The sequence below is a fragment of the Lissotriton helveticus genome, chromosome 6, assembly GCF_964261635.1.
Source record: "Lissotriton helveticus chromosome 6, aLisHel1.1, whole genome shotgun sequence".
Classification (NCBI taxonomy): Eukaryota; Metazoa; Chordata; class Amphibia; order Caudata; family Salamandridae; genus Lissotriton; species Lissotriton helveticus.
Genome location: NC_136067.1, coordinates 69,406,828 through 69,426,085, shown reverse-complemented (window position 1 = coordinate 69,426,085; position 19,258 = coordinate 69,406,828). Strand labels below are relative to the sequence as shown.

Genomic DNA, 19,258 nt, shown 5'->3' with positions numbered 1-19,258 from the left:
CTATTGTTTCTCCTATTCTTAAAAAACCTGGCCTTGATTCTTCTCTTCCCTCTAATTTCCGACCTATTTCTCTTCTTCCCTACCTTGCTAAAATTCTTGAATCTTATGTTACTTCTTGTCTTTCTGCTTATGTTGAACGGAACCAGCTTTTGGCATCCCACCAAGCTGGCTTCCGCTCAGGTCATTCGACCGAAACCGTGGTGTTAGCCGTCCTTGACGAGCTCAAAGCCAAGGCCGACGTCAATTCTCCCCAAGCGTTGATCCTCCTCGATTTGTCCGCTGCGTTTGACACGGTCGACCATAATATCCTTTTGGACCGTGTCAGCGCAGCGGGCATACGAGGCACTGTCCTTTCCTGGATCACCTCTTATCTGACAGGTCGTTCTCAAGCTGTTCACCTTCCCGGCTTTTCTGCTCCCCCCCTCCCGGTGTCCTGTGGGGTCCCCCAAGGTTCCTCCCTTTCTCCCCTTCTCTTCAATCTTTACATTCACCCTCTTATCTCTTCCCTCCTTGAGCTGGGGGTCTCTGTGTATAACTACGCTGACGACCTCCAGCTCGTCTTTGACCTCTCCTCCTCTCCTCACGCTTTATCCTTTTTTCACTCCACTATGACTTTTATCTCTGGGTGGATGAGCGCCAACCACCTCAAGCTCAATCCAGATAAGACTGAGCTTGTTCTGATTGGCGGCTCATCCAGCCCCTGGTCTTCTGCTTTCTGGCCTCCCATTCTTGGCCCTTCCCCCACCCCCGTTCCCTCCGTTAAAACTCTGGGCATCAAGGTCAGACAGGACCTGTCCATGCATGGCCAGGTCAGTGCCGTGGTGTCCTCCTGTTTTCTTTCCCTCCGGATGATCCGGAAAATCTCTCGTTTCTTTTCTCTTGACTCCCTTAAAATTATTATTTCTGCTCTCATTACCTCCCGCCTTGATTATGGCAATAGCTTGTTCGCCGGCATTCCTGCTTATGAAACCCGCCGCCTACAAGCTATCCAGAACCAGGCTGCCCGTCTTATCTTTCACTTGCCTAAATCCCATCATATCACTCCCGTCCTTAAATCCCTTCACTGGTTGCCCATCTTGCAGAGATCCCTGTTCAAACTGGGGTGCCTTGTTTTTCGGGCCCTTGATCACTCTGGACCGGCTTTCATCAATTCTCTGATTTCCTTTCACACCCCTGCCCGCACTCTCCGTTCATCATCTTCTGCCCTTCTCACTGTTCCCCGTTTCCGCAAATCCCGCACTGGTGGAACCCGCTTCTCTGTTCTTGCCCCCCGGTTCTGGAACTCCCTTCCTCTTTCTATGCGTTCGATTCCTATTTTTTCTCATTTTCGTAAAGCGCTCAAAACTTTCCTTTTTGTCCAGGCCTACCCCCGCTAAACCTCCTGGCCCGTTCTGCCCGGTTCTTTAGAGCTCCCAGCGCCAGGAAGCCGTTTGGCCATCGCGCGCTTTACAAATACTTTCATTCATTCATTCATTCATTCAGATGTCAGGTGCCCAAACAGACCACCCCCTCCCACCGGAGGAAAAGCCCCGGGAGTAGCTAGTGTAGCGCTCGGGGAGGAGTTGCCCTTAGATAAGGGGGGTGAGTGGGCGGGTGTCACCTTAGTGTCCTGGGAGAACGGGAGATGGTTCCTAAGATTCAGGTGCCCCCAAATACTACTAAGTATGGGCAATGGATCACCATCAATGGCCAGAGAGGGGAGGCTCTGAGAGATACAGGAGCCAGTATGACTATGGTGAGAAGTCAACTGGTGTCTCCAGAGCAGGTGATTCCCAATGTACTCCACCTCGCCGCGATGGCTGACGGCAGAATGGGCCACTACCCCGTGGCCGAGGTTCCCTTTGAGTGGGAAGGGGTTGCAGGTTCACTTCGAGTTGCCGTAAGCCCTGCCGTGCCAGTTGATTGTCTGTTGGGGAATGACATGGAGCACAATGCTTGGAGAGAGGTGGAATACCGGACGCATTCAGAGATGCTAGGTACACCTGACTGGGCCTGTGTAAGCACAAGGTCTGCGACTGCCCGGAGAGGGAGTTCGCCTGGGTTGAAGCCTGGAACAATGGCCCAACCAGCTGCCAAAAAGGGACAGACCTGAAGACAGGAGAAGCCTGCTTCGGCTTCCACACCCCATGTGACGGATCGGCCACCTGCGGTGGTGGACCAGGAGTCAGTGGAGGGGGGAGTAGTTTCTATGGAGGACCTGCCCATCCCTGCTGAGTGGCATGTGGAGGGAGGGTCTACCAGAGAAGAATTCTGTAAGGGCCAGAAGGAGGTCCCTACCCTTGAGGGACTGAGGCGACAGGCTGAAGCCCAGGCAGCAGGGGACGTTGCGGGACACTACCACATTTACTGGGAGGATGGACTCCTCTACAGTGAACCCAAGGTACCCTTACCTGGTTCATCAAGGGCCTTGGTAGTCCCGCAACGGTACCGAGCCTTTCTGCTGGAATTGGCTCATGAAATTCCCTTGGCAGGACACTTAGGTCAGGACAAGACCTTTGCCCGGCTTGTCCCCCACTTTTACTGGCCTCAGATGAAAGTGGCGTCTAACACCTACTGTCGGACGTGTGTAACCTGCCAAGCCATTGGGAAAACAGGGGTGAAGCTGAAAGCTCCCCTGGAACCACGTCCTGTCGTTAGCACCCCCTTTGAAAGGGTGGGCATCGACATTGTAGGGCCATTGGATCCACCAACAACAGCTGGTCACAGGTTCATCCTGGTTCTGGTGGATCATGCCACACGGTACCCAGAGGCAATTCCTCTGAGGACTGTCACTGCACCTGTGGTGGCTAGGGCCCTGATGGGGATCTTTACCCGAGTGGGTTTCCCCAAGGAAGTTGTGTCCGACAGGGGGACCAACTTTATGTCAGCGTACATGCGGGCAATGTGGAAGGAGTGTGGAGTGACCTACCGGTTCACCTCTCCCTATCACCCCCAGTCCAATGGACTGGTAGAAAGGTTCAACAAGACCTTGAAGGGCATGATCAGAAGTCTGCCTGAAAGCCTGCGGAGGAAATGGGACGTCCTCCTACCCTGTTTGCTATTCTCCTACAGGGAAGTGCCACAGAAGGGAGTGGGCTTCAGCCCCTTTGAGCTTCTGTATGGGCACCCTGTACGCGGTCCTCTCAGCCTGGTGAAGGATGGATGGGAAAAGTCTCCCAGGAAACCCCCCCAGGATGTGGTGAGCTACATGCTGGCCTTCAGGAGCCAAATGGCGAAGTTGTGGAAGCAAGCTTCTGACAACTTGGAGGCCAGCCAGGCAGTAATGAAGGAGTGGTATGACCACAACGCTCACCCGGTGGAGTTGGAGCCTGGCCAGAAAGTGTGGGTGATGGAGCCTGGAGAGCTAAGTGCCCTCCAGGATCGCTGGACAGGCCCCTTTGAGGTGTTAGAAAAGAAGGGTAAGGCCACATACCTGGTGGACCTTAAGACCCCTCGACAGCCCCTACGGGTGCTACATGCTAACCGACTCAAACCCCACCATGAGAGGCCCGAGGTCGTCTTAATGATGGTGACTGATGGAGGAGAGGAAGCGGAAAGCGAACCTCTCCCAGACTTGTTCTCGTCTCACGAAAAGGATGGGTCGGTGGAGGGAGTGATTCTCTCCCCATCCCTAACTCCTGAACAGCGGGAGGACTGCCGCCAGATACTGGAGCAGTACTCTACGTTGTTCTCCCTTGTCCCGGGAATGGACTTCCGGGTGGAACATCGGCCTGGAGTGGACCACGCCAATGCAGACGGTCTCTCTAGGTATTTCCGCCTTAGTGATGAGTACTCCCAAGGGGTTGGGTAGCTCTCCCCACTTTCAGCTGGGGGGGACGCGTGTTAGACCTGTCTGGCCTTTTGCGTAGCCCTCCTATTAATTATTTATTTTGTCCCCTTTTTGCCCCTCATCCCCTTTTTATCTTTTTGTGTCCACTAGATTTTTATGGAGTTGGCCTGGGGGATAGATGATCTTTGGCTCCCATAGTTTTTCACCTCAGGCCTAGGTGCCTTTTCTGACTGGGATCCACCCAGATCAACAAAATGGTGGATATTAACTGCCACAACTGTCAACTCTGGAACTGGGCCCATAGGATAGAATAGGCAGCTTCCAGAACCTTCTGGCTGGTTCTGGACCTTAGGAGCTAAGGGTATAAATAGGACACCTGTAGGGCGTCCATTTTGTCATTCAGAGAGAGTCAGCTGGAGTACAGGCTGTAGCATAAGGCGGGGGTAGGATATCCAGAGGGTTGACTTCCTTACTGCTTCACCACCCTTCTACCCTTGTAGCTTCTGACCTGGCCCTGCCTCAGTGGGATCCTGATGACCCTGGACACCTGACCCAACCAAAACCTAGCATAAGGATAGGAGTGGTCGAGGGAGACTGATCCGGAAGATAGATCTGTCCGCTGTCCAGTGAGGGAGTCTTGATAGAGACTTTGAGAGTAATTATTTGGAAAGAAGATAGGACCGAAGCTGAGAAGCCTAGTTCTTACCCTTTCCTTTGGGTACACTGCTCCAAACCAAGGCCCTACTTGTGCCACCGGCATACTACTACCCCCCCCCCCCCCTTTCCGTACCTGTGGTAGAGACTGCCCAGCTGAGAGTAGCGGTTCACCCAGGAGTGGAGGCTGGGGCGGTACCAGCGGGTAGTGTGGCCGTGAGGTGGGGAGTGGCCATCAAGCTGCCTGGGCCGGTGAAAGAAGTGTAGAGGCACTTTGAGTTAAAAGTGTTTCCCAAGCTGCGCAGGCTCGGCGGAGCGAACGCTCGTCCCAGAAGAGGGGCGGAGCGACGACAGGAAATCTGCCGGAACTGAACAGGCTCAGTCCTAGAGCCACTAGTCTTCGGCGCCTGGTGCCACTGATCCCTGGCGCTTGCCCGGAAGTGCCGCTTCCCTCAGTGAGGCGGAGGCAGCGTGCGGTGAGGAAGCGAGTGTGGCGCGAACGCCAAATCTCCTCAGTCCGTGAAGCCTTCCCACAGCGCCGGCTCGGTGCCCAAGTGGCTGGTTCTGTGGGCGAGGTTTGGCTGAGGACTGACAGGAACCTACAGGTACCGTTGGTACTCCACAGCGGTTCGAGACTTTGGCCCCAGTGGCCCAACACCTGAAGTAAGGAGTGAGCTGGGGGTTTCTAAGAGCGGGGATCTACCGAGCTGGGATCTCAAAAAGGGTAGTCCCTTTCCTATTTCCTGACTGGAGGAGTGTATAATTAATTCGGGAAACCCTTGAGACTCTTGCAAGAGCCTTGATACTCTAAGTACATGAAGGTTTTGAACGACTGAGTTGGTGCTTACACCTTTCATTTTAGGGGTGGAGGAGGAAGACTTTGGGAGAGTCGCTCTGATCAATAACTGTTGATCCTTTGTGCAGCCGGAGCGTTATCTTTAAACCCTTCTCTAGGAATCCAGAGAATGCTTGAACTCTTATAGCGGACTAACTCTATTCCTTGAGAGCCCTTGCACTTGTCCTTATTTATATTGACCGAAAAGTAATTGATTGTATCTAAGTTTGAGTAGGGTGTTCCGATATTTGATGTGAAATGTGTCCGTTTGAACTAATGATCTAAAGCAGAAGCAGTGTATATTATTTTTATAAACCAGTCCATATTTTTCCACAAAAAGATTGGTGTAGTGTCATTTTTGAGTGTGATTGTATTGAGTTATTGCTGGGTGGTGTGCAACCTTTACACATGTGCCTCTATTAGTGACTGTCTTACCCTAGGCCAGGCTACCCTAGGTGACCTGACAACTCTAGGTCCAACACTTGGTCATTCGCCATATACCAGCATCTTCCTCATTACAAACTGCATTATACTGAAATGTTGCCATGCCAAATGACCCCACACCAGCACAGTGTTTACAACGCACTACCGCCATTCTTATCTTGAGATCTGCTGACCCCTGGGGTCTGCGGCACCTACTCGGGGAGGAGGGGGATCCGTGTCGGTGTACAAAATGAAATACAATTAGCAGGTAAAGGACATTTGAAAAAAAACAAAATTAAAAATGATCAGTGTTAAAATGCTCTGTACATGTGAAGGAAATTGGAAGTTAAAAATTGAGCTGGTATCCTTATATTCATTTGTGGGAGGAGTGAATGTACAGCAAAGGAAACCTAGAATAGACGATTGCCTCAATTTAAGCAACACTTGAGTGAGCTAACCAGAGGAGAGCATAAAGACAGTGAGAGGCTAGAGTCTCAATTTGCCTTTTAGAAATGAAGGTACTTTTTGATTTTTGCATACTTTTTGTTTGTGAATTAAATAAAATATTTAATCATTTATATTTGTTTGGTGTATACTTGCTTCTGTATTTCAGTTACATTTTTTGAGGTTTGAATGATAGATATTGCTTAGGCAGGGGTCCCTGGCTTCCGGTGGTGATTTTGGTGAAGTGTCCACACAAGTCAAGATTAACCACTGCGCTATAGTATTCCGCATTTTGTCATTATAACAGTTGATATCTTCATTTTCCATTGTCGCTGTGTGGTGTAAGAGATGAGAAAAGTTACAATTTAGTGGATGTTTGTACAGAACAGAGCACCCCTCTCGAATCTCGTCGTTGGAAAGTACACAGATAGGTGATGGGGCGCAGAGTACTGTGAAAGACTAGAACAAGCAAAACTTTTTGTGCTGTTTTTAACATCGCACCCTGGACACTAATTATAATTTTTATGTTTTCCGGGGGTAAAGACTGGAGTTCAAAACTCCTGTTGGCTTATACAGAGGATGCTCATAGTATGCAGGTTTAGTCACACTTTAAAGGTACTATTCAGCCGGTGTCCTGTTTTTTTTCATTGGTTTCTAATAATTTCTTCACTTTAAAAAAAAAAGGGGCATTTTAAGCTGTAAATGTGCAATGTTGGACCTCTTTCATACGCAAAATCTTAACCTGATATGTAGGGGAAATTCGGGTGTTCAGAACCATAACGAAACATTAACAGTTCCAGTTCGCTGATGATTTTCCCCCAGTACGCACTCGCACACGGCTGCTCTAGAGATTATGAAGGAATGTGTCTTCAACTGTGCCGAACCTAAGGCAGGAGAGGGTCTCTGCTCTCCCCATTTTGTATTAGTCTGAATTTGGCTTTGATGGGAACTTTACTAGTGTGCAGCATGGCCGCCTCCAAGTCGATGTCTTCCCCACTTCTGCCTCTCATTTTTCTGGAATTTCACGAGGTTGTCGGGTGTGTTATTAATTATGTTGCGATACAACTGAGATACCGCTTTGTGGGCATTTTGCGCTCCACAGGACCCATCTTTCCAGTGAACTACTCTCCTGGTGATCCATCTCCAAGACTCCCTCTCTCATCGGGGCATGTCTCAGTTGCAAATATATGAACTTCTGAGTAGGAGCTAAAGCATATTCCTTGGGTAGCTCCTCAAACGGCCTAACCTTCTCTCCATCCAGCACACCCCATAGTGTTTAGATCCCTATCTGGTCCCAGCGTTCAAAGCCAGTGAAGTTGCCTATTTCGGAAACTACTTTGTTTACCTTCACCTCCGTGGTAGTCGCCTTGTACAGAAGAGCAACCCATGTGCAAAAAACCTGGGGCAGAATCCGAACGACCTCAGGGTCCCAAACAAGTATCACCATTCTATAGTGTTAAATGCTTTCTCAGCATCTAGCGACATGATTGCTCTAGGCTCTCGATCAGCGTTGAATCTGTCCAGCCATAACTGTAGTCATTTAAGGTTTAATTGTGTAGCCCATCTCACCATGAAACCCTTTTGGTTGGGGTGGACCACGATGGATACCATCCCGACCAGACGTTTCAGCAGGATCTTGGCTAAAATCTTGCTCTCTGTGTTTAACAGTTAGATAGGTCTGTAGGAGGAACATAAATTACTTAGTTTACATTTTGGGGGGAATAACCACATTGAGTACGCATATAAGGTCCAATGGGAGGACATTGGTGACTGGCGTCTTGCTTGACTTCATGTCAGCCACTGCCTCCCCTAACTCGTCCATCCTCATGTCTGCAGCCAGGGCATCTCTATCAGCAGCTGCCAAGACAGGGACCAGCATCTCCTCCAGAAATGCCTCAATGTCCTGCTCAATGCAGTCCTTCTGGGCCGCATAGAGACTTTGGAAATACCTTGCGAATGCTCGGGAAATGTCCCTATCCAAAGTTCCTATCAGTACTTCCGCCACTCGGCACTTCTTTTCTTTTTACAAACCACAAATGGAGATGGCCTGCCTTATCCCCTGTATCCTACAGTTTCTTCTGCACCCAAAAGGAAGTGTTGGCGGGCTGCCTGTACCATGATTATGATATAGTCTTCTGGTCGCTCCTCAGGAACGTACAGGTTGTTGGGCCCCTTGTGTCCACCCATGTCCGCTCTAGTTGTAGGAGCTTATGCTCCAGCTGTTGAGTTTTTTGCTCACTGTGTTTCTTTTTAGTGGCTATTATGTTTTGGGCTGTCTCTGGTAACTGCGTTGCATGCCTCCCAGCAAATAACCGGTTAGGTCACTGAGTCCTCATTCTCCTTGACATATATTTGGGTGACAACTCTTATGGTCTCTTCATTGCTCCTGTCTATTAGGGCCAACATGTTTAGTTTCCAGGTGTTTGACTTATCTCGTTGTCAGGTCCCCATTTTAGGTCGCATCAGTGAGTGATCTGCAGTATCACGGGCCAAGTAGTTTGCTTCACTGAAGGTACATTTACAAGTTTCTTACTAGACCTGCGAGTCTCCACACCCTATAGGCAGCTAGGTGCTGCAAGCAAGCAGGCATTTAAAAATTGGGGGTTAAATGACAATACCTTAGAGAGGAGACACTGTCAGAAAAAGACATTTGTTCAGTACTCATTTAGAAGTTCTCTGTTGCACTATTTTGAATCTTGCTCTATGCCCACGGTAAAAATAATGGCAACTTGGAACGAGCTGCTTCGCCTTAGTACAGAGAACTTAAAAACAAGGAATTCCAAAGCACTCGCCTCTCCAGTAACCATTTAGCAATGTAGTCGTAATGAAAGTTGGAGGTGGTGGGATCAAGCTAAAAAGACACACAAACATGTCGATACACAAAACACCCTGATACCGTTTTTTTAGGAAGCTAACCTGAGGTACCTGAAAGACATTGGAAGTTATTGACCTAAGCGGGACAAACCAAAGGCGATTTCCAGTCGTTGCATGCCCTCAATACCAAAGAATCCCCTTTCTTTCTACAAGTTTCTCTTATGTTGACAAATGTATGTAACTGAAATTCCTAACACTCCTCTTTTTGAAGCAGTTTTATGCCACTTGTAAAAAAAAATAGGTCAACAGTAACATTGCGATTTTCTTGATTTGAGTTAAATAGTATCATTCTGGCATTGACTCCATTGTGTTACCTGAATGCCTTTAAGCTCCCTTTCTCTCAGTTGTGCACTTCTACCTGATCTATCATCTTTGGGGTGAATTGTACAAATATTAAAACATGATCTATGGCTTTCTATTACAGTAACAATGAAGAGACGAACGGAGCCTACCGAGGTAATTAGCCCGTTGAACAGTAAGAAGAAAAAGTTTGAAGAACTCGGGTTAAACCTAAGCTCCACATCCGATGATGACACCCAGTGCAGTAATCAAGCGACTCAAGGTGAGCGAGGCCTGAGGGTGGCACCTGGATCTATCCATTCTTTTTCATCATTTGGACAGTGCCATGGTTCTCAATGATTCCAGAATTTGTCTTTAGATATCTTTCAGCACTTGACCTCCTTAAACATTCTGAGATTACCTGTCCCAGAGGCTGCCATGGCAAGCAGTAACTGCTGGGAAATTATTGCAGTAGAGCAGCGTTACTACTGCTGTCCTTACTTCCACCCTGGGGGTACGAAAGCTAATTTATTTGACCATCTGTTTACTGGTTTTTAAATTTTGAAGTTAAACGGTTGTTGTTACACACAATATGTACGGTTGTATCTGCTGTTATCACTGGACTCATACATGATAATTCAGACATTATATATTACACATTCTAACTCCGACAGATTCTAACATCACTCAAAGTCAAAGTCAAAAGTACTTTATTCGGTTAAAAAAAGCAATAATCATAAAAGCAACAAGTTAAGATTTCATTTACAGTGAATATTAAAGCAGTTTTTATCTAAGGAGGAGGAAACACAATTTTTCCCTAAAAAACAATTAAAAATCATCCATACATATCGATTTTCGCAGTTTAAAAACATGTTTAAAAAATTCTGATAATGATTCAACAATAAAAGCAGTGTCCATTCTTTGTAATTCAAGAAACGCTGGGCGACATCTATTTAAATTCATATCTTTGAGTGCAGGGACAATACATTTTCTACGAGGCAAAGTGTAAAATTTACAAAAAAATAAAACCTGAATATCCGATTGCAGAGACAATTCATCACATGGGCACATACACAGTTCATTTGACCAAGAGTTCATTTCTGGGAAAGTCAATAACCTAAAAACAATATTAAGTCTAAATCGTGTTAAAAGGAATCTATCATGATTAGACATAGGGAGGCTTAAGTATGGCTGTAATTTATCTCCGGTTAAAATCAACTGATGTAAGCAGACTGTCTTTTTCTTTATTTCCTCTGACAGTCTTTTTTCCCTCAGGTGTTCCATACACAGTTTTTTCAGTAGTTTTCTCGATATGTGTACCATGGTAGGTAGGTCCTCATAATATTGTAAACAGTCAATTTCTGTCAGGAAAGTTTTGACATAATTTAACCACTTAAAATCACTTACATGTTCAAGTTTTAACACATCCTGGAGTATGGCACGATTTACAACACACTCGTTTACAGTCCATACCCTATGCCACAGAAGGATGGTCTGTGTTCTAATTATATCTGAGATATACGGCTGCCCCAACTCCACGTGGCAAATAAGGGTCGCAATACTTTCGGGTATGGACAGAATATGCCGCATAAACTTGTTTTCAACTAGTTGAATGGATTTTATGTTGGTATACCCCCACAGTCCAGATCCATACAGAGCCACAGATAGACACGTTGTGTTATAAATAGGTAAAATCTCCCTTATTGGTTTCTTTCCCAATTTTTTTATGAAACTCTTTAAGGCCATTATTGTCTTCGAGAACAAAAGAGTTCTCGCTTTTACCGCACTTGCCCAGGAACCAGTCTCATGTAACAGGATGCCTAAATAAGGAAAAGTTGACGTATTTTCTAAGGGAGCGTTATTTATAAACATCGTTTTCATTTGCTTCTTTGTTCGTGGTCCACAATTCATGGAAAAAGTTTTGCTGCAGATGATATTTAGATCCAAGCTGAGCATAAAGTTATTGAAGGAAGTTAACAGGTTTTGCAGGGCCATGGGGGTACGAGCCATTAAAACAGCATCGTCTGCATACAAGAGTGCAGGGATAGATCTTTTACCAACCATGGGCATATCCCTGCACTCTTGAAGGAGACGAGCCTCCAGGCCGTTTTTTTAGATCAGGAATAAAAAAGGAGCCAGGACGCACCCCTGGCGTACGCCACGCCCTATTCCAAATGATCTACTACATTCCCCCCCTTTTCCATATCGAACAGTAGCAGTGGCCCCTGAATACAATTCCCTCAGAAAGCGAATAATCGGTTCTTCCACGCCCAGCCTTAGCAGCAGTTCCCATAGTTTATTGTTAGATACACAATCAAAAGCCGATGTGAGATCGACAAACATGAAATACAAATGCTCCCTTTTTATCGTTATATATTTCTGCTGAACAATGAATACATTTAAGTCCTGCTCAATGGTTCCTATGCCCTTTTGGAATCCAAATATTGTAGGTCACTTATTACCCCATTGTCCTCTGCCCAGATTTGTAGTTTTGCTAAAATAACTCTGCCAAGGATCTTTATCGATGAGTCAAGTAGGGATATTGGCCTATAAAATGCACAGTTTTGCCTATCTCCCTTCTTGTAGATAGGAACAATAATCGATGTGTACCATGACGGACTCAAACCCCTAACTAAGGCTGCGTTGAAAAGCTGTACCAGAATGGGACCCCAGATGTCACTGTTCGCTTTATACAGATCTGCTGGGATCCCATCTGGACCTGCCGCCTTTCCACCCTTTGTGGCTTTCATACTCCTTAAGACTTCGGGGAGAGTTACCACCAAATTTTGTGCATCATCCCCTTTCTTGTACATTGTGTTGGGTCCTATTTCGGGAGTTTCCTCTAGAGACATGTAGAGAGTGGAAAAATGTGCAACCCAATCATCTTCATTTATCACAATTTCCATGCGAGCTTTAGTATTGTCATAAAGGAAGGGGGCATTTACCGCCCTCCAAAAAGCAGATGTGTCTTTAGATTGTGAGGCTGCACATAATTCTTCCCAAGCCATTTTCTTTATGGCATTTTTCCTGTTGGTCCATGCCAGGTTATAACATTTTCTAAGGTCTCTTATTAAAGAGGGGTCCCGGGGCACCCGATGAATCGCGTGTTTAAGCTCAGTGAGGGCCTTGGTACATTCCTTATCGAACCATCTTCTGTTATTCTTGGGCCCATTCCTTGACTCCGCCCTTAGACTCTCTTTAATAGTAGAGGCTATAATATAAAAATGTTCTATTATATATTCACTCTTGGAATCTTCATCCAGGCAAACTCTAAAGCTATCTGTGCAGGTATTCACTAGCTTGGCTAAAAATTCCTCCGGGACCACCTTACTCCACTTGAGTGTGTACCCATTTTGCCTCCCCAGCATCAATTCCTGAGCTGCCTGGGTAGGGGGCAGATCTTTTTGCCATACCACAAATGGGGTATCGATCTCAAGTATTTGTGGGAGATGATCACTCACTGGTGAATCCAAAATCTTATATCCATTTATTTTATGACCATAACTATTTGAACAGATACTAAAATCAATAGTGGTCGATGCTCTAACATCACTCAAATGTATTTGGCATAGGTAGAGATCTACACTGTTCATTAATATCAGATTTTTCAGCGGTGCCTACCAGTCTTTCTACTCTCCGTTTATCCTCCATCAATAGAACACATCTTGTATCCAAAGGGGTTCTGTGTGCTCAATTGTAATAAACATCAGGAAGGCTCTCTGGGCTCTCACGACACGTCGTCGCCAGAACCTCAAGGCCACAAGTAAAAGCACACCCAGTTGCAGAATAGGCACCTACGTGCACAATAGAAGAGCCAATAGCCATCCCTAACCTGGGGCTAACCCAGTGGGATTAGAATAAAGGATACAGACCATATTCTCGAATCGCATCCAAACCCAGCGCTGGCTAACCCCAACTGAAGATAGTTCCAATCCACTGCAACAAAAGGCTTCTCAAAGGCAATAAGGAGCAATGCTAGATCCTGAGGCAATCATTGATCATGGGCCAGAGCCATGTGAAGCTGACTAATACAATGTCTTGTACTCCGGGATGGCATAAAGCCGCACTGGTCCGGCTGCACCAGTTTAGTCAAGACCTGTTTGAATCTGTTTGCTAACACTGTGGTGAAAATGTTGACCTTGCAATTGAGGAGTGAGATTGGGCGATAGTGGGCACAAGACATAGAGGGGAGGCTGCGACTTAGGTATCACAACTATAGTGGCCGAGTCCAGCTCTAACGGAAATGGGGGGGTGGGAGGAGAAGAATTTCTCGAAATGTGGCATAGTATTCCGTTGGAAAGCCGCCAGGCCGCCAGTCCAGATAGAGCATCACCGATTTCTTCCAATGTGAAGGGTTCTTCAAGTAAACAAGATTCAATGGGGGAGAGGCTAGGAAGAGGGACCGAATCAAGAAAGGAATAGGATACAGCCTGGTCCCTCTATCCTGGTATTGATTATAACTTCCTATAGGATTGAGCGAAAGCCTGTGCTATGTCAGGAAGAGATTGTCGTGAACAATCAGTATCATCTATGATCTCATGGACAATCCTATTGGCTTGTTGGTGGGAGGCCAGCCAATAGAGCAGCTTCCCATTCTTGTTGCCTCAACCATTGATCCTGGCCATTGTGACCGGCGAAGGATTTTTAGCCACCTCAAGCGAGTGCAGACCAATGTCTTCACAAATGAAACCTAATTGATGGGAGACATCCTCTTGGGGATTCAACGCTAATCATTGTTCCTGGTGAAGAGCGCATGCCTCCAGTTGGGCAATGAGAGGGAAGCACTCGCGTTCTTGAGCTCTAATTTAACTTTTATCAAAACCCTGTATTGTTGCCTTCGTAGCCGTCCACAGAGTACCAACTCGTGCAACCGACCCTTCATTGGTATGAAAATATGGACGGAGTTCAGTACCTCATGACTGAACAAAAGTTTTATCTTGAAGATAACTCGCATTAATGCGCCACATGGGGATCTAGTCCCGGTTGCGGCTAGCCAAGATGAAGAAGTAAGGGCAAGCGGTCTGAGATTCCGCGTGGCAAAATTTGGATTTGAGTCCATAGTCTACAATCGGGGTGGGCAGTAAATTGAGATCTATCTGAGAATGAGTATCGTGAGCTGCAGATGTTTGGGTAAACTGGCAGTCTAGGGTGTTAGATCTCCAAGCACCACAGAGGCCCAGAGTACCAATCCAGTCCGTAAGTCAGTGAGCCCCAACATGTCTAGAAGTGGTAGGGGTCCCAGTATTGTGTGGGTCTAATACTTCATTGAAATCGCCCATGAATACTGTAAGCCCTTGAGGAAGGTGTGAAAGTTCTCGAGGCAGGCAGGTAAAGAGGTGGCAGGGATGTGGAATTCCTATTGCACAATGCCCAGGACATATTGTTTGGGGTCAAGGGCAACAAGATTTCAGGTGTATTGTGTCCTTCCCATCCCCTACAGCACAAACCCTTTGGCTGCCAGTTTACAGTACCACATTATGGATAAGGGAAGGGTACTGTCTGCAGTTAAGGTCATATTTGTGTCCACATGTTAATGCTGTTCAAACTTGTATTTATGGTTCATTAATTGAAAGCCTTTATTTTTAGGGTGAGTACTCAAAGTAAATGTTGTAAGCTCTGACTGCACTACTGACAGTGGTTTCAGTATAAAAAGGTGCACACACTTTTTCAATGTTTAGCAATACGAGGCTATGTATAATGCTCCCAGAATGCTTTCTGATTAGATGCAAATATTTGCAGAGACTTGAAAGCAAGATTTTTTTTTTTTGCCGTGAAGACGACGTAGGTTAAGAGCCGTGTTGCGATGTGGGATAAATCCGGACTGATCCGGATGAACCAAGTCGCTAATGACCGTCAGCAGGCGGGCTGCTAGGAGCTTAGCCAGGACCTTAGGCTCAACATTTAACAGGGAAATGGGCCTATAAGACGAACAAAGGTCCCGCGGCTTCCCGTCCTTAGGAATTACGACTATCGTAGCAAGACGCTGGTCATACGGGAGAATACCCCGTTCCCGGGACTCCAAAAACATGGCGCGGAGATAGGGCGCCACCTTGTCCGGGCGTAGCTTGTACAGCTCAATTGGCAACCCATTCGGGCCCAAGGCCTTGCCCGAGCGGAGCGAACGAATGGCAGTCGCTATTTCATCCGTAGTAAAAGGGGACTCCAACGAGACACGGTCCAGATCGGAAACACTGGGCAAAGCTATGTCTCGCAACAAAAGGCGAGAGTCAGCCACATCTCGTTCAGACACAGGGGTATACACCACACGAAAATACTCAGCAAAACATTCAACTATTCCAACCGGGTCTGTCACTCCGACACCAGCCGACGACTGAATCACAGGCACAATACGATTCGCTCTCTCTTTCTTGTCCAACCATGCCAACAATTAACCCGCTTTGTCCCCCACATCATACAAACGACCCTGCTGTTCCCGGAACATCAGTCTAGCCGCATCTGTGACCAAGGATTTATAAGCAAATTGTTTCAGACCCAGGGCGTGGAGTTTATCTGAGGTGATCTCAGACTCTAAGTCGGCCTCCCTCTCAGCAATCTCTGTCTCAAGGTCCACCACCTCCCGATTCCTAGCCTTCTTGGATTCAGCAATTAGAGAAAGGGCCTGCCCACGAATCACTGTTTTAAAGGCCTCCCACAGGGATACCGCCGAGGAAACCGACCCCTCGTTGTCCAAAAAGTAAGCATCTAAAGACTTAGTCAAACGGTTTCGGGTCTCAGGGGAGGCAATATACCAGGGGTTAATTGGAGCCACTCGGCCCACCGCCTCCACCCCTAACTCAAAATAAAGCCAGAGCGGAGAATGATCGGAGATGCCCCGGGGAAGGTGTCTGATCTCACGCACCGCCGGCGTTTGCGCCGCGGGCATCAGGAAATAGTCCAGTCTAGACAGACTCCCGTGGGCCCCCGAATGGAAAGTGTATTGAAGCTGGGTAGGATGCAGGAGCCTCCAGTAATCCACCAAACCAAACGTATCCAAAAACCCACCTAACCACTGTTGGGCTAAAGGAGTATCCCTAGGGGGGTAGCGATCTTGTAGACCGGAGATCACAGAATTAAAATCTCCTGCAAGAAAAAGAGTACTATCAGGAAGGTCCAACAACACACGGCCCAAATCAGCAAAGGTAGAAGTCTGTAGGCCGGGGGGCACATAAACAGTAAACAAGGAGAGGGTACGACCTTCATAGCGACCCACGAGGACAGCATAACGCCCCCGATCATCAAGGATCACATCATCAATAGCTAGGGGGAGGGAAGCCCGAACAAGGATACCCACCCCCCTGGAACCCGTAGTAAACCCTGAATGTGCAGCAAGGCGATACCCCCACCTATTCATCGCACGACAAGTATTGCCCACCAAATGAGTTTCTTGCAAGAAAACAATATCGGGAGATAAACGGCGTAGACATTTTAACACCACACTCCGCTTAATGCGATCTCCCAGACCATTAACATTCCACGAAACAAGCCTCAACCCGCTACCCCATCCCACATAGCAACCCCGAAACCCCCCCGCAATGAGCATGACATAAAAAGGAGCAGAAGCCAGATTGATTCGCCTTGAAAACATAACACAAAAACATCAAACATCCCAACCACCCACCCCCCAACAATCAAGAAAACACCCCCCACCCTGCACCCCTGCAAAATGCTAAATAGCCACCCCAACATGCAGTGTGCCTGTCGCCCAAGAACCCCCATTCTACAAAAAGAACCCCGGAGGAGGAAACCCCGAGTAAGACAGATAGATAAGGAGGAGAATACTCAAACAGCAGGCACTGAGGCATTAAATCCCTGAAGAGTTTACTCTATTCGAGGGCCCAGGCGTAGGCAAATTGTTCAGCTCTCCACACCACCCTCAGCACCACCCGGGTGGGCATCGGACTCAGTCCCAGGAGATCGATCAGGCAGAGAGTCCATCCAGTCATTTACAGAATCAGGCCGATCAAAGAAGAAGGTTCGGTCGTTGTACGCAACGCGCAGCCTGGTCGGAAAAAGCATGGCGTAGCGAAGCCCCATGTCTCGGAGACGTTTCTTGACATCACGGAAGCCCATACGCTGTCTCTGGACCCGTTGAGAAAAGTCCGGATAGAAGTTCACCGTGGCGTTCTCAAAGGCCACCGGGCCCTTCACACGCGATGCTTGCAGGATAGCGTCCCGATCCCTATAGTGGAAGAGTTTCGCAACAATAGGCCTCGGCGGGGCGCCTGGTTTACCCTTGCCCCCCGGAACACGATGGGCACGTTCCACAGCGAAAAACTTCGTCAGACCAGACGGAGAGAGGTGGTTCTGGATCAAGTCCTCAACAAGGAGATCAACAGAGTGAGGTTCTGGATTCTCCGGAACCTCGACCACGCGTACATTACAGCGACGTGCCCTGTTCTCAAAGTCCTCCAAGCGCCGGGTCATGAGGTCGTTCACCCTGCGAAGGTTGCCGACCTCCGTCTGTATCTCCGAAACGTCCTCCGTGAGACTGGATGATTTAAGATCCAGTGACTTCACCTTCTCATTGGTTTTCGACAGGTCAGCACGAATCAAGTTGACATCAATGGCCACGGTGTCGATTTTGTGGGCCAAAGCCTCATATTGTTGGCCTATCGTCTCCTTCATAGCAGAAATGGCGCCCATGATGTCCTGCAAAGAAGGCTCCGTCAACGCGTCCACAGGGAGATCAGCATTACTGGCTCCGGGCAGGGCGGTGCCGGGGGACCCCTTGGAATGGGTGTAGCGGTCCATCACGTTAGACTGGACCGGGCCCCCACGCAGGGGCGTCTTGGTCTTCCGAGTCTCTCGGTCCCCTCTGCCCGCCATAACAGAACTGCGTCACCAGGTGATTAACCAGGCTGGATGGAATGGCCACAGGAAAGTAGGGCCTCGGGACCAAAGAGCCGCAGCTGGGGCACCACTAGTAGAAGGGCCAACAGATAGGAGAAGAAGCCAGCCAAAGGCCCGACAGCCGTTCCGTTCCCAGACCACAGCCCAGGCCAGGCTCCTCTGCCAGATGGCTCAGTCTGAGGCAGAAACGAAACCGAAACTTAAGAGGGGGACCCACAGGTCGAATCCCCCTGCCGTTGTTGTTCAACTCCAAGACGGCCACTGAGCCTCACCCAGTCCCGGGCGTACCTCGAGAGTGGAGCCCGAAAGTTCAAACAGACGTAACTCCGGAACCCCGGGTCCAAATCGAATTCCAAAAAGTCCAGGTCAATCAGCCCAGTGTCCTCTACACAAATCCTCGTAAAAAGTCAGGATAGGTTCAGGATATCATGCCGGGAGTGGCGGGGGTCCGGGGAGCGCTGTGCTCACGCGGCCATCTCGGATGCCCGCCGAGCTCCTCCTTGAAAGCAAGATTGATTATTCTTTGCTTTCAAAATAAAATGTTCACAAAAAAATGAAAGTAGGGAAACTTTTTTTTTGGTGCTAAATTACTGTAAAGCTTTAGGTACCATTTCTTTGCAGCATCATTTTAGTAAAATATGTTGATGCATGCAGTAATTTCCCAAACATAGCATAATGGAAAATCAGTGTAACCAGTTTCAGTACGATTATGGGAAACATAAAAATAAATGAGCATTTGGCAACGTCAGTAGGTCTGAAACTGGTTCAGCCTTTTGGTTTTGTCAATGCATGATTTGTTTTGGCATGGTGTTTGTAAAACCCTATTGGTGTGGGAGCTGCTGGATCCTCACCATTATAGCAAACATTGGCAAAAGCAAAAATTGTTTAGGTCTCAAAAAGCATACATTGCCACAGTAGTCCCTGGCACTGAACTAACTACTTTGTTTGCTGGTATGCTTCATGTGAAAGAGCAGAATGCTGTTCTTCACAGTGAAATCAGCCGATAGAGAGAGAGAGAGAGAGAGAGAGAGACAGAATTTTAATAAACACAAAACATTATGGTTAACGCCAGACCTAATTAGGGGCCCAATTATTAAAGGGCATCTCAAAAATGCACCCATGATAAATGC

The 19,258-nt window shown here is 47.6% G+C and overlaps 1 protein-coding gene across 1 annotated transcript in view; it reads left to right on the top strand.

The window, feature by feature from the left end:
* CMTR1 (cap methyltransferase 1) overlaps nucleotides 1-19,258 on the top strand; it is a 650,563-nt gene that overhangs the window by 57,052 nt on the left and 574,253 nt on the right. The window contains exon 2 of the mRNA XM_078647373.1: nucleotides 9,424-9,561. Coding sequence (XP_078503499.1) covers nucleotides 9,429-9,561 — 133 coding nt within the window. The 5' untranslated portion in view covers nucleotides 9,424-9,428. The remainder of the gene's footprint in view (nucleotides 1-9,423; nucleotides 9,562-19,258) is intronic.